The sequence below is a fragment of the Bos indicus x Bos taurus genome, chromosome X (assembly GCF_003369695.1).
Source record: "Bos indicus x Bos taurus breed Angus x Brahman F1 hybrid chromosome X, Bos_hybrid_MaternalHap_v2.0, whole genome shotgun sequence".
Lineage (NCBI taxonomy): Eukaryota > Metazoa > Chordata > Mammalia > Artiodactyla > Bovidae > Bos > Bos indicus x Bos taurus.
Genome location: NC_040105.1, coordinates 58,103,601 through 58,118,487, shown reverse-complemented (window position 1 = coordinate 58,118,487; position 14,887 = coordinate 58,103,601). Strand labels below are relative to the sequence as shown.

At 46.8% G+C, this 14,887-nt stretch overlaps 1 protein-coding gene across 2 annotated transcripts in view; it reads right to left on the bottom strand.

The window, feature by feature from the left end:
• SYN1 (synapsin I) overlaps nucleotides 1-11,256 on the bottom strand; it is a 55,095-nt gene extending 43,839 nt beyond the window's left edge. For both annotated transcript variants that reach the window (XM_027532997.1, XM_027532998.1), the window contains exon 1: nucleotides 10,751-11,256. In XM_027532997.1, coding sequence (XP_027388798.1) covers nucleotides 10,751-11,127 — 377 coding nt within the window. In that variant the 5' untranslated portion in view covers nucleotides 11,128-11,256. The remainder of the gene's footprint in view (nucleotides 1-10,750) is intronic.
• Between the last annotated feature and the right edge of the window lie 3,631 nt (nucleotides 11,257-14,887).

Genomic DNA, 14,887 nt, shown 5'->3' with positions numbered 1-14,887 from the left:
GTTCTGACAAAATGTGGTCCACTGGAGAAGGGAATGGCAAACCACTTCAGTATTCTTGCCTGGAGAACCCCATGAACAGTATGAAAAGGCAAAGAGATAGGACACCGAAAGATGAACTCCCCAGGTCGGTAGGTGCCCAATATGCTACTGGAGATTGGTGGAGAAATAACTCCAGAAACAATGAAGAGACAAAGCCAAAGCAAAAACAACCCCCAGTTGTGGATGGGACTGGTGGTGGAAGCAAGGTCCGATGCTGTAAAGAGCAATATTGCATTGGAACCTGGAATGTTAGGTCCGTGAATCAAGGCAAATTGGAGTGGTCAAACAGGAGATGGCAAGAGTGAATGTCGACATTCTAGGAATCAGTGAACTAAAATGGACTGGAATGGGTGAATTTAACTCAGATGATCATTATATCTACACTGTGGGCAAGAATCCCTTAGAAGAAATGGAGTAGCCATCATAGTCAACAAGAGAGTCTGAAATGCAGTACTTGGATGCAATCTCAAAAACGACAGAATGATCTCTGTTCATTTCCAAGGCAAACCATGCAATACCACGGTAATCTAAGTCTATGCCCTGACCAGTAATGCTGAAGAAGCTGAAGTTGAATAGTTCTATGAAGACCTACAAAACCTTCTAGAACTAAAATAAAAAAAAAAAAGATGTCCTTTTCATTATATGGGACTGGAATGCAAAAGTAGGAAGTCAAGAAATACCTGGAGTAACAGGCAAATTTGGCCTTGGAGTACAGAATGAAGCAAGGCAAAGGCTAACAGAGTTTTGCCAAGAGAAGGCACTGGTCATAACAAACACCCTCTTCCAACAACACAAGAGAAGACTCTACACATGGACATCACCAGATGGTCAACACTGAAATCAGATTGATTATATTCTTTGCAGCCAAAGATGGAGAAGCTCTATACAGTCAGCAAAAACAAGACCGGGAGCTCACTGTGGCTCAGATCATGAACTCTTTATTGCCAAATTCAGACTTAAATTGAAGAAAGTAGGGAAAACCACTAGACCATTCAGGTATGACCTAAATCAAATCCCTAATGATTATACAGTGGAAGTGAGAAATAGATTTAAGGGACTAGATCTCATAGACAGAATGCCTAATGAATTATGGATGGAGGTTCATGACATTGTACAGCAGACAGGAATCAGACCATCCCTAAGAAAAAGAAATGAAAAAAATCAAAATGTCTGTCTAAGAAGGTCTTACAAATAGCTGTGAAAAGAAGAAAAGCAAAAACGCAAAGGAGAAAAGGAAAGATATAAGCATCTGAATGCAGAGTTCCAAATAGCAAGGAGAGATAAGAAAGCCTTCCTCAGTGATCAGTGCAAAGAAATAGAGGAAAAGACTAGAATGGGAAAGACTAGAGATCTCTTCAAGAAAATTAGAGATACCAAGGGAACATCTCATGCAAAGATGGGCTCAATAAAGAACAGAAATGGTATGGACCTAACAGAAGTAGAAGATATTAAGAAGTGGCAAGAATACACAGAAGAACTGTACAAAAAAGATCTTCACAACCCAGATAATCACCATGGTGTGATCACTCACCTAGAGCCAGACATCCTGGAATGTGAAGTCAAGTGGGCCTTCGGAAGCATCACTATGAACAAAGCTAGTGGAGGTGATGGAATTCCAGTTGAGCTATTTCAGATCCTAAAAGATGATGCTGTGAAAGTGCTGCATTCAATATGGCAGCAAATTTGGGTATATTTAAGGAAACCTCAATCTTCTGTGACCAGAGGGCAGACAGAGGAGAAGATCAGACTTAGGACTTAACTGTAAGGGTAGCAGAACTTCAGAGAAGGTTGAATTCTCAGGCCCAGTACATCCCCTATTCCATGCTCAGGGGCCTAATAGGACATGAGTGGAGCCCTGAGATTGGGATGGAGATATCTGGGAAGATGCATTTAACACCCTGACCTTACAGATTCACCTGAACCCACTGGGTCTGCAGAAGTAGCCCACTTCTCCTTGTTAGAATATAGACCTTCCCTTTGCTCGAAGATGATGCACAGGCCTTGAGTGAAGCATGTGCCTTATAAAACAATTCTTCTTCCTCTCAGAATCAACTTCCCTTCCCCTCCTGGCAACTAGATTAATAACCAGGGTCAAATCCTAGCACAATTTGACTGGAGAGGTTCTCAGCTTGCAAAGGAAGGAAAGGAATGATATGTGGAAGCTGAAGAATCTGGCTAACATGTATTGGCAGGAGCTGGAAAAGCATGCCTGAGACTGGATGCTGAGGACAATGGATCAAGGGAATGAAGCATGAACTTGGAGCACTGTCCCAGGACACAGAACTTAAAACCACGGTAAGGACTCTAGGAAATGTTGCTGATACAATTTTTGGATGACTTGTGGAAGCCTGGCAAGAATAGTGGCCCACACCAAGTGAAGTAGAAACACCAGACTTCAATGGCAGATTGTGGAAGAAAGGATCAAAGGGCTCAGAGAAGCTGATGTGTTAGAGAAGATACACTACTCCAGTATGGAAAACCAACTAGCTGACTATATTCTATGGGAGGGCCCAGAGCATATACCCAAATTACAAATGAGGGATATGTTGGTGAGAGTAGCACCAGACATGTTGAGAAGCACAGTAGAAGGAAGGTCATAAATGAAGTCCCAGCCCAGTTCCTGCTCACAGTGGGTACACTCGGTCCACAGGTCTACCTAGTGATCACTTTCCCAGCTCACAAACACCTAATTGGAATGGACATATCTGTAGTTTTCAGAACCCCTACATGAGTTCCTTGGCCTATGGGGGAAGAGCTATGGTAGCTGGGAAGTTCAAATGGATGCCTTGGAAACTATTGCTGCCTTCCCTGAGCAAAGCTATAAATCAAAGACAATATTGTATCTATCCTAAGGGTGATGGTAGAAACTAGTGTCCCTTTGAAAGATCCAAAGGATGCAGGGGTGTTAGTCCCATCATGTATATGTGCTTAGTTGCTCAGTCATGTCTGATTCTTTGTGACCCCATGGACTATAGCCTGCCACACTCCTCTGTCCATGGGGATTCTCCAGGCAAGAATACTAGAGTGGGTTGCCATGCCCTCCTCTAGGGGATCTTCCCAACCCAGGGATCAAACCCAGGTCTCCTACATTGCAGGTGGATTCCTTACTATCAGAGCCACCAGGGAAGCCCAAGAATACTGGAGTGGGTAGCCTATCCCTTCTCCAAGGGAACTTCCTGACCCAGAAATTGAACAGGGGTATCCTACATTGCAGGCAGATTCTCTACCAGTTGAGTCACCCGGGAAGCTCAGTCCCATCATATCTCTGCTGAATTAACCAATTTGGGCCCTGAGGAGGCTGGATAGATCCTTGAGAATGTAGAATACTGCAAGCTCAACCAAATGGTAGTACTGATTTAAGCTGCAGTACTAGTCATGCTGACATTGCTGGAGCAAATGAAAAGATCTCAGGTATGGCAGGTGGCCACTGATATAGTGAATGCCTTTTCTATTTTGATCAGAAGATCAGAGACGTTCCACATTCATCTGGGACTGACCACAATATACATTGATGGTCTTGCCATAGGGCTAAGTTATCTTTCTCACCCTATGTTATCATATAGTCGAAGGAGAAATGGACTATCTGGACATCCCAGGGACTATCACATTGGACTACTATAACAATTACATCATATTGATAGGCAAGATGAGCAAGAGTTGGTTAGCACACTGCATTGGTAAGATACATGCACTCCAGAGGGTGGGAGGTAAACCCTAAAAACACTCAGGGTCCTGCCATATTAGTACAGCTTTTAGGGATTTGTGTGTCCAAGGTATGCCAGAACAGCCCCTCCAAATCATAAGGCAAAGCATCGCATCACACACCGCCCACTATGATGAATAAAAACACAACAGTTGGGAAGATTCCTCAGGTTCTGGAGGCAGCATATTCCACACCTGGGAATACTGCTCTGATCTATATTTCAGGTGACATCTAAGGCTGCTAGTCCTGAACAGGTCCAGGCTGTGGTGCAAGCAGTCCTGCCACTCAGGGTATATGATCCAGCAGATCCTACGATACTGCATTGTGGGGGAAAATGCAGTGTGGAGCTTATGGGATGCCTGATTGGGAGGCCCCTGGGGTTCTGGACCAAGGCCATGCCATCTGCAGCAGAGAATTACACAGCTTTTGAGAAACAAATCCTGGTACAGTACTGGACCCTGGGTGAGACAGAATTCTTGACCACAGGGTACCAAGGAACCATGTATCCTGGTGCCTGTTATGAGCTGGGTCGTGCCAGGCCCACCAAGTAATGAAGTCAGGCCCAGCAGCCAGGATCGATCCCAGACAGGGCCAAGCAAGCTCTCTGAGCAAGTAACCTGGATGCCTGTGTCATCCACACTGTTGTGTTAGTGCCTCCCTCAGCTCACTAAGATAACTCCTTAGAACCAGCAGATGAAGGGAGAAAAATCTTAAGCTTGGTTCACAAATGGGTTGGCTTGCTATGTGGGTGGAATGGACAAAAATGAACAGGGGTGATCCTATAGCCCCATTCAGAGTGGCCTTGAAAAACAGTGGCAAAACTCCCAAGGGGCAGAGCTTTGGGCTGTGCACCTGGTCATCTGTTTTGTTGGGAAAGAGCAGCAACCCAAGATTCAAATACATATTCACTGATGGGCAGTGGTAAATGGCTTGGCTGATTAGGCAGAGGCCTTGAAGGAACAATATTGGAAGATCAGGAAAAGGAGGTCTGGGACACCGAAATGTGGGTGGACAGATGGGATTGGAGATGAAACAGAGTGAAGATCTTTGTATTGTGTGTTAACACCCACCAGATAGCATCCACCCTGAAAGTGGCACTAAGCAACCAGGTAGCTAGAATGACTCAGCCAAATGATGTCAGCCAGTTTCTAGAATCAGCTGCCCCAGCACTGGCAGATGGGCACACATATGAAGTGGCAAGGGTAACAGAGGTGGAGGCTGAGTGTGGGGCCTATGGCATCATTGCTGAATGTCCAACCTGCCAGGATCAGAGACCAATATTGGGTCCCCAACACAGCACCATCCCTTAGGAAGGCAACCAGCCACTCTGTAGTGAGCTGACTACACTGGACCCCTTCTACTCTGGAAAGAGTAATGATTCATTTTGACTGGAATATTCTATATATGAGTTTGCTTTTCCTGACTATAGGACCTTAGCCAGCATCATTGTCCAAGGGCTTACATAATATTTGATCCACCAGTATGGCATCCCACACAACAGTGAAACAAACTGAAGGACACACTCCACAACCATGAAATCAACTGACATTTTATACAGATGACATTCTATACCACACCATGCAGAAGCTGCTAGTCAGACAGAGTGATGGAACAAATTGGTATATCCACAGCTAAGATTTCAGCTTGGAGGTGATACTGTGCAAGAATGGGGTACCATCCTCCAAAACACAGTATATACCTTAAATCAATGAACATTGTTTGGGCTGTGTTCCTTACAGGTAGAATACACTGGTTTGGGAACTCAGAGGTGAAAGTAGGAGTGGCCTAGCTTACCATCAATCCCTGGATCCACTTTTGGAATGTGTGTTTCCTGTTCCCTCAGGGCTCTGCAAGGTTAAAGGTCCTGATTCTACAAGGGGGAACACTGCTACCAGGGGACACAGCAAGAACCCCATTACACTCTAAGCTTTGACTGTTACCTGGACACTTCAGGTTTCACAAGCCAATGGATAAGAAGATGAGTCTGTCTCAGCAGGCGCATAGACCCTGATCATCAGGAGATAGTTGCTGTTTTTTAGTTGCTAAGTCGTGCCTGACTCTTTGCAATCCCATGGACTGTAGCCTGCCAGGTTCCTCTGTCCATGGGATTTCCCAGGCAGGAGTATTGGTGTGGGTTGCCATTTCCTTCTCCAGGGGATCTTCCCAACCCAGGGATTGAACCCAAGTCTCCTACATTAGCAGGTTGATTCTTTACCATTGAGCCACCAGGGAAGCCCAGGAGTTGATAGGGCTGCCATTAAACAATGAGGGCAGGGAGGAATATATCTGGCCCCCAGGCTATCTGCTTTGACATTTTGTTGGTATTTCTTATTCAACACTGAAGGCAAATGGACAAGTACAGCAGTCATAGCCTGAGCAGATGGGGACCAGGAGCTCAGGGATCCCTCAAGGATGAGGATCACTCACCAGGTAAGTCACTGTGACCAAGAGAGGTGCTAGCTGAGGGTAAGGGGAATCTAGATTGTGTAGTACAGGAAGGAAACAATGTATCATTTATTTATGCCACATTTATCAAACTACAGTGGAGGCTGTAGTTTGTCCCACTAACTGTGTTCTTTCAAGTGCACTCCAGAAAACAAGACCAATTAGAATCCTAGAAACTCTGTTCCCAGATGGAATGAACTTACTTCTGAAAAGCAAGTGAATCTGAGAAGTCCTGGGGGTTGCCTATGTGCTCTACTCAGATCTTCAAGCCCTTCCTTCTTGTCATAACTGTCCTACAGGTTCTGGGAGTATCTGCTGCTGAAGGCTCACAGTGCTGTCCATCACTGGGAACTGCCCCCTATAGCAGGGACTCACCTTCTGCAAGATTATGCCTTCCCCCAGAGGGCAACCTGTAGTCACTGACTGACTAATGCAGGACTACAAAAGCCTGGCCATCCCATCTCAACTGGGACAACTCTGAAGGGTCATCCCATCTCCAGAGCTCCCCAGATGATCGGCTGGAGTAATTGTTGCACAGCATCACAGCTGTTCAACCTTTCCATCTGCCAAGTCCTGCTTCCCCCACTCCTCCTCTGCAACACGCGTTGTTCCCAAGAGCTCTCCCCGATCAATCTGCACACAAATCTCAGAGTCTCAGGGTCTGCATCCAGGGAAGTCTAAGAAAAGAAGCCACAATAAGCATGTTCTATATATATAATATATATTATATAAGACACATATACAGAAAATTTAATATAGGATGTCTTACATAACATATTACATATTATATATCATGTGTTGCAGTATCTAGAATGTATATAAATATGCATATAGTAGAATGAAAATTTCAGTAAATAATTACCTTTAATATGTACAATGGGGTCATATTTCCTATTCTATTTTATTTCATTTCATGAAAAGAAACATACACATATATATGTATGTGATACTATAAACCCATTGTATAACAAATATATTACAGAATACATATAATATATATGGTACACATTAATGATTATATTTCTTATTGGAGTAACAGTTTCACTAAATAATAATTCCACTTACTATGTGCAATGCACTCTCATTTTTTATTTTCATGTATCAATATTATCACTTATCATCATTTTATTTTCATTTCATGAAGAAAATGAAACACTGGTCACAAGCCAAGAGGTGACCTACAGCTGGAAAAACACTGGACTAAATGATCTGTAAAAAGAGGTGATGAGTCTCAACTCTGAGTTTGCAGTTTTAAAGCACACAGGACTCAAGACCCAGGAAGGAATGAGAGTGGTGCGGTTTGGTGGGGAAAGCACCAGACTGTACTTAGGTGTACAACCCCATTACAGAGTTTGCATGATTCCTTTTATTCCAGGCTGAAATCCCTAAGCTTGTGTGGTTCTGAAAGTCTGCAAGTTGGTGATGCAGAGTCTCTGTTCCTCGCACTAAACCTGGTGTGTACACAGGCTCTCTCCCTTTACCCATCCCACCCCATCTATACCAGACACTAAATAAATAGTTGCTAGGTTGACTGGAAGAAAAGACTGAAGTAACTGCTGGGATAAAGGAAGGTTTTCGGGATACAGAAGCGGAAGGGAAGAATAGTTGACAGAATTCAGCAGGTGCTCAGTAAGTGCTTGCTAGACAAATTAGAATAAAAAGTGGAAAATACAGGAGTTGTGACTATGGAAAGGGGAAGGGTCTTGTCAGTGGTCTGTAGATAATTAATAAATGCTTAATGGAATGAAGGAAAAGGCAGCAGCAACCTTCCTGGAGGGTCAAAGTGAAGAAGGTAAGTCGAAAGGAGGGTGGTTACTAAAATATTCCAGTGGATCTTTCCAAACCAGGGATCAGAACCACATCTCTTGCATCTCCTGCATTGGCATGCAGATTCTTTACCACTAGCGCCACCTGGGAAGCCCCCAATGTACAGCAAGGGCTTCAATAAGGTTTGTTGACTTCAATAGAGCAAATTTAGCCAGGACGATGGCATATGTGCGAGTGGGTGTTGGTGAAGGAATTAAAACACGTGTTCAATAAATGCTTTATGGATTGAAGGAGAAAAGAGTGGAGGAGTCTGCTGCAGGGATGGGAATGTTGTTGTTTGAACAGAAAACAGTAAGAGAGCGATAAATCCTTTTTGGATTAATTGGGGGGAAAGGGCAGTGGGGAAGATGGCTACTATATGGGAGAGGGTTCCTAGTCAGAATGCAGTAGGTACACATCGTGAGTTTTTGAGATTGTGTCATGTGAAAGGCAGGATGGAGATTGTTGAAGGAGGAATTAGGGCTACAGGAGGGGGAGAAGAGGCACTGACTATGGGTTCTCAGTAGTATAGAATAAGTGCTCATTAAAAGATTGTTGGGGCTGAGTGGAGGAGAAGGTATGAAGAATCCAACTAGTGGTTGGGATTAGAAGGAAAAGAAACTGAAGGAGGCTTCTTCCTAGTGTATTGTAGTACATAATAAATGCCTCCCATAGTTTAACACATCGAAGTATGCAACAACTATCTGTAGAATGAATAAATGGCTCTGAATAGAGAGAAATCCTGCTGGGTAAGGGCTCCTGGCAGAGGAGAGGTAATTAACCAGTAAAGAGCTGGTACTCAATATATTTAGGCTGAAGGGGACCCCTGGAGAGAGAGCTCTTGAGATAAGGGCAGGAACTTCCAAACTTGGAAAGGGGAAGTTGAGAATGGCTCTTATGTAGTAAGTGCTCAGTTAAGTGTTTATTAGCTTAAATAGAAAAAAAGCCCTTTGGGGTCTTAAGATTGGGAGAGGGAATCCTAGGGAGACTGAAGAGAGTGAGAAAAGGCTAACTCTTCTAAATTTGGTTCTAGATTTATCGAAGGAAAGGACTCTGTGGAGATGTTGTATGACTGGCACAGGTTATCCTAAGAGTAAAGAAGGGGAATCTACTTCCTACACACAACAGGTACTGCAAATGTGCTCATGCACCCACTGGAAGAAAAGCACTTTGGGGAAGAGGTGTGAATATAGAGCACACAGGAAGCACTACACACATGCTCACAGGAGCCGCTGGAGGAAAATGCCTTTGGGGGAAGGTGATCTAGAATCAAGCACCTGGCAGACAATGACCAAATGCTCACTGCATCCGTTAAAAGAAAAGGTCTTTGGGGAAGATGGGGGGGAGACTATGGAAGAGCATATCATCACTGGATCCACTGGAGGAAATATCTTTGGGGGAAGGGAAATGGGGATACAGTAACTTGATTTATGTAAGCTTGATTCGCCATCCTTGGGAAGAAAGGCTTTTATGGAGAAGGCACAGAATCGGCACACAGTGGGTACTCCACAAATGCTCCAGGAGTGATTTTTTAAAGAGGTATATGGAAAGACAGATTGAAATGCTCTACACAGTAAGTGCAGATATATGATCACTGTATTAACTGGAGGCAAAGGTCTTTATGGAGAAGGTCTGAGGTTGAGTCATGCAGATGGTGCTCAATATATACAGACTGAAGCCACTGGAGGAAAAGGTATTGGGGCAAGGGTCTGGGGTGACATAAACAGTGGGCACTCAATAAATGCTTGCTGAATACACTGAAGGAAAGAACCTTTAGAGAAGGCTCACACCTTTAGATCAGGCAGTTAATAAAGGCTTGGTGGGTCCACCAAAGGAAAGATCATTGAAGAAGTAGTTTGAGAATAGGTGGTAGGGGAGGCACTCAAATGAATGCCTTCTAGATCTGTCTGTTGTAGGAAAAGGATTTAGAGCAGAGAGTGTGAAGATAAGCCTCACACAGTAGGTTTAAAACTGCTCATAGAACTCATTTAAGGAAAATATGTTTGAGGAAAGGGCTTGGGGATGGGGCATACACCAGGCCCTTAATAAATGATTCTTAGATCCTTTGGAGAAATAAGCCCTTAGGGGGACTGAACTGGGGCACACAGAAGGAATTAAATAAAAACTCACAGGATCCATTAGAGGCAATGTTTTGGCAAAAAGCTGGGGTGGGATACACAGCAGGCACTCAATCAATGTTCAGTGAATAGTTTAAAAGGTTTTTGAGGTGAGGGCTGGGGTGGGGTGCACTCTGGATACATGCTCACGAGATCAGAGAAGGTCTTAGGGCAAGGACTGAGGAGGACAAAACAGATACCAAGCTCCCAACAAATGTTCACAGAATTCATGTAAGCCAAACGCCTTGAGGAAGGGCTCCCCACTGAGGCACACTGCCGGTACTTGATAAATGCTCACAAGATCCATTAGAGGACAAGACCTTTGGGGGCACGGACTGCGGGGTGCAGGGCACATCAGACTCTTGAATGCTCACAGGATATACTGAAGTCAGGTTTGTGGGATGGAGGCACACAGCAGGCGCCTGATAACTGCTCCCTGTATGGATCAAGAAGCCCTGGGTGAGGGCAGCGGGGAGGCAAGGGCGGGGCACACAGTAAGCGCTTCGTATAATAATTTAAAGGAAGAGGGTTTGGGCGAGGGGGGCAGACAGAGGGCAAACAAGCGGCGCTCAATACTTGCTCATCATGGGATGATCTGGGGACCCAGAACCGCGGGGGGACGTCCGCAGCAGTGGCTTACCAGTCGGTGTGGGGCTCGTCGATTACCAGCAGCACCCTGGCGGCGGCGCCCCCACGGCCTGCGCCCCCAGAGCCGCCGCCCACCTGCTCGCTGAAGGTGGCGGCCGCGGCCGCCGTGGTCTGCTTGACCGCATTGGACAGCGACGAGAAGAAGCCACCGCCCCCCGAGGACCCGGGGCTAGGGGCAGCCGGAGAGGCCACGGGGGCGGCCGAAGAGGCCCTCTCGGCAGTGGCGGTCGCAGGACCGGTCGTGGCCCCAGGACTAGGGGCAGCGGGCGGCGGTGGGGGCGGCTGCGGGCGCTGCAGGTCTGTCATGTACCCATTTGGCAGATTGGCCATGAAGTTGCTGTCCGACAGGCGGCGCCGCAGGTAGTTCATGGCTGCGGCGTGGGGCAGGGGGTCTTAGGAGCAGTCTGGTCAGGAGCCGCGGGGGCGGACCGCGAGGGGCCCAGGAGCACCGCTGCGCTCTCAGGCACGACACGTCTCTTCCGCTGCCCGCTGCAGACTGAGGCAGCGCTGAGTCGCCGCCGCCGCCGCAGCGCGGTTGGTCGCGCCCGTGACCCCCTATTTCGCGCCCCGTGTGGTGCAGTCCGGCTGGGCCGGCGGCAGCGCGGACGCGACCAAGGCGACTGCGAAGGGGAGTTTGTAGAGGAGCGGCGAGTGACGTCAGCGCGCCTTCAGTGCTGGGGCGGCGGCGGCGCGCGCCGGCAGGCGGGGGCGAAGGAGCTGTCCGCGGTGCTGAAGGCATAAGTGCGCAAGCGCCACGCCGCATCCTGTCTCCCCTCCCCCGCCTCCGATTGGGGGTGTGCAATTTGGGGGTGGGGGCGGGGTGGAAGCCTGTCCGGAGGGTAGGGTGGGTGCGTCAGGCAAGCCTCCCACCCTGTCTCATCCTGGTCTTCACATGCACTCGCACCCACACCTAGGACCCTCTGCGGATAGTAGGTTCCCAGTGTTGATATTCACCACAGGAGGCATTTGGCGGGTGGGAATGTAGTTATACTTAGAAACTCAAAAGTAGAGAAATAACCCCTTCACAGCGAGAGCCGAGGGTCACACGCAGTACTCTGCAAGATCAGTTTCCCACGTCCACATAGGCTTAGCTAGGCAGAGAGATGGATGCAGGGGTGGTGTAGCAGCATCAGACAGGTGGAGGTGGACACTTGCGTGGAGTGTACACTCTTGCCCAGGGTTGGGGGGCGTCCTGGAGGCACACTGGGAATGACACGTACGTGGAGATACATATAGAAATACACAAAAGTAGGGAAACATACGGAGGCATGTACAGAGATAGAACACACCGATCTAAGTATCTATACTGACACAAACAAGCCCAGGGTAATATTCATGGGCATACCTGCATACATGCACATGAATACGCCTACACACACACACACACACACACACACACACACACACACACACAGAGGCACCACACAGATACACAGAGACCTAGGGAAACTCACATGAGCATGCACCCTCAGACAAAATGCACCCACAATCATGGACAAACCCAGATCTCCATACAGACACATTCCCTGAAGTCTAGTCCTGACGTGTGTTCATCTCTCCCCACACACACTCGGCCAACAAGCCCCCATCCTTTTGCCCTGGACACAGTCAGAAACCATGATATCGACCTGGCATTGTCAGTGCCCAAGGCTATCATCCTCTGTACCAGAGAGCTTTCCACTGGCAAAGGCAGACCCATCCTAGGGTATGCAAGCTGTAGGTGCCACATGTTTGCCACATGGGCCACATGTGCAAATGATCTTTGTAGTCTAGGCAGAGGTGGGCTGTGAAAGCTCCTATAAGATCCTGATTACAGTGAAGACACAAATTTATTTAAAAATAATAATTCGCTGACTGATTGTACCCAATTCTCACAAAACTATGGAGTGGGTAATATGATTTCCGTTTTACAGATGGAATCCAAGAACTCCAATTCATTCTCAAAGGGTCATGTTCACTTTGTGATACATACTTTTTAAAAAAGAATGTGCCAGAAAGGGATGTCAGTGTGGCTGGAGCAGAGTGAGGGAGGGAGATTGTGGCAGGAGAAGGGGTCAGAGAGGTTAGCAGGGTCCAGATGGAGCAGGGCCTTGTGGGGCATAGTGAGTGATGATGGTGGACCAAGTGATATGGAAGAAGATATGGCAAGAAGTAGGCAGATTTGTAGTCTTTTCTGCCTGAAGAAAATACAGAGATAGAATACACCGATCTAAGTATCTATACTGACACAAGCCCAGGGTAATACTCATGGGCATACATGCATACATGCACATGAATACGCCTACACACACACACACACACACACACACACACACAGAGGCACCACACGGACACACAGAGACATAGGCAGATTTGGAGTCTTTTCTGCCTGAAGGACTTTCAAATGAATCATCCACTTATTCGTTTGTACATTCTCCATTTATTAAATCTTTGGCGTGTACAAACAAGGTCATGGTGTGAGGTCTGGAGTCGGAGTGCCTGGATTCAAACTGGCCCTCTACTATACTCTTGGAAAAGTGACTTAACATCTCTGAAACTCGGCTTCCTCACCTGTAAAAACAATCACCTGACCAACTCTAAAAGATAGGGGTGGAGGAGTGCTGTGACTTCTGCCAGGAGTGTCCTTTCTTTCTCTCTCAAGGATCACTTTTGGCCAAGGTCTCCAGGAAGTCCCCTCTCCCCTTAGGCTCCAACTGTCCATCGCCTCTGCTCCCTCCTCCATCCCAGCCAGCTTCAGTCCACCTGCAGGCCTTTGCTTTGGCCATTCCTTCTCTCTCTCTCATGGAAGCCCTTTGGCATCCCACATTCCAGTGTTCCCCAGATGGGGAACTGCCCAGAAATTGGGTATTTCCCAACATTGCAAAGTATATGCTCCCCAGTTTTTGCTCAGTAATGGAAGCAAACAAGCTCTGCTGGGTCTGTGGTGACTTCTCTGAGGGACAGGAGCAGCTGCAGGTCTACAGACCTTTTTGGATCCTCTAGGAGTAAGAAGTCGGGCTCCTTAGGAGTCTGTCTCTAGACTGCCTCTTCCCAGTGGCCCTGTTGCCAGGTTTATAGTACCATGCCCCTCAGTGTCATCCCCTTTCTCCAGGTAGCTCATTTTCCAGAAATTAATTTTTTGTAGAAGAATGAAGAGTTTCCCACCCCCACCCCGAAGGAGTGTCTCAACTCTGCACTAACTTCATCTTCTCCAGCAGGAAGGAACATACAGAAGGGGCTCCAAGAATGTTTTTCTTTGTTGTGCACTGGTGAGCAGACTCTGAAACGCACACCCTTGACATATGTTTGTAATCAGTATTGTACCCATGTTTATGGGCTTCCCAGGTGGCTCAGTGGTAAAGAATCCGCCTGCCAATGTAGGAGCTGCAGGAGACATGGGTTTGATCCCTGGGTCAGGAAGATCCCCTGGAGGAGGAAATGGCAACCCACTCCAGTATTCTTGCCAGGATAATCCCATGGACAGAAGAGCCTGGCAGGGGTCCCAAAGAGTCAGACACAACTGAGCACACATGCACCCATGTTTATAACTCACAATACATATTCACACCATCTGTGTATGTGTGTATGAGCATGTGCACACATATACCCCCACACCCTTATAACTCACACACTGTTATGGTGCACACAGTTGTAACTTCACATGCACTCCACACATACTCAATATATCCTTAATTCTTGCAGAGACCCTATAGGTCTTCCTATCACACATACACAAAGATATGTGCCTCACAATATACACATACAGCCAAATTTCCACTTTCTTATAGACGTATAACTTTCTCATACCCTGCAGTAGCAACCAGACTCCCTCACTCAGGCTCATTCCTCTTATGATAACTAATATGCATTGATTTCATCTTTACCCCTACCCATCAATTGATCCATTTTACACAAGGGAAAATTGACCCAGAGAAGTGAGCAGCCTGACAGACTCTGGGTGTCACAGATCTCCCATCTGAAGCCTCCCACACAAAGGCGCCCCTCCACTCACAGGACAAACTCCTAAACTCTGCTCCTGGCATGGTGTTTCCCAAATGTCTAGCCCATTACCTTGCTATGCCTGTTCCCTCCTGGGTAAATGCAGATAGTAATATTGACCTCATATGTTTGTTTGGGTTAAATGAATTCA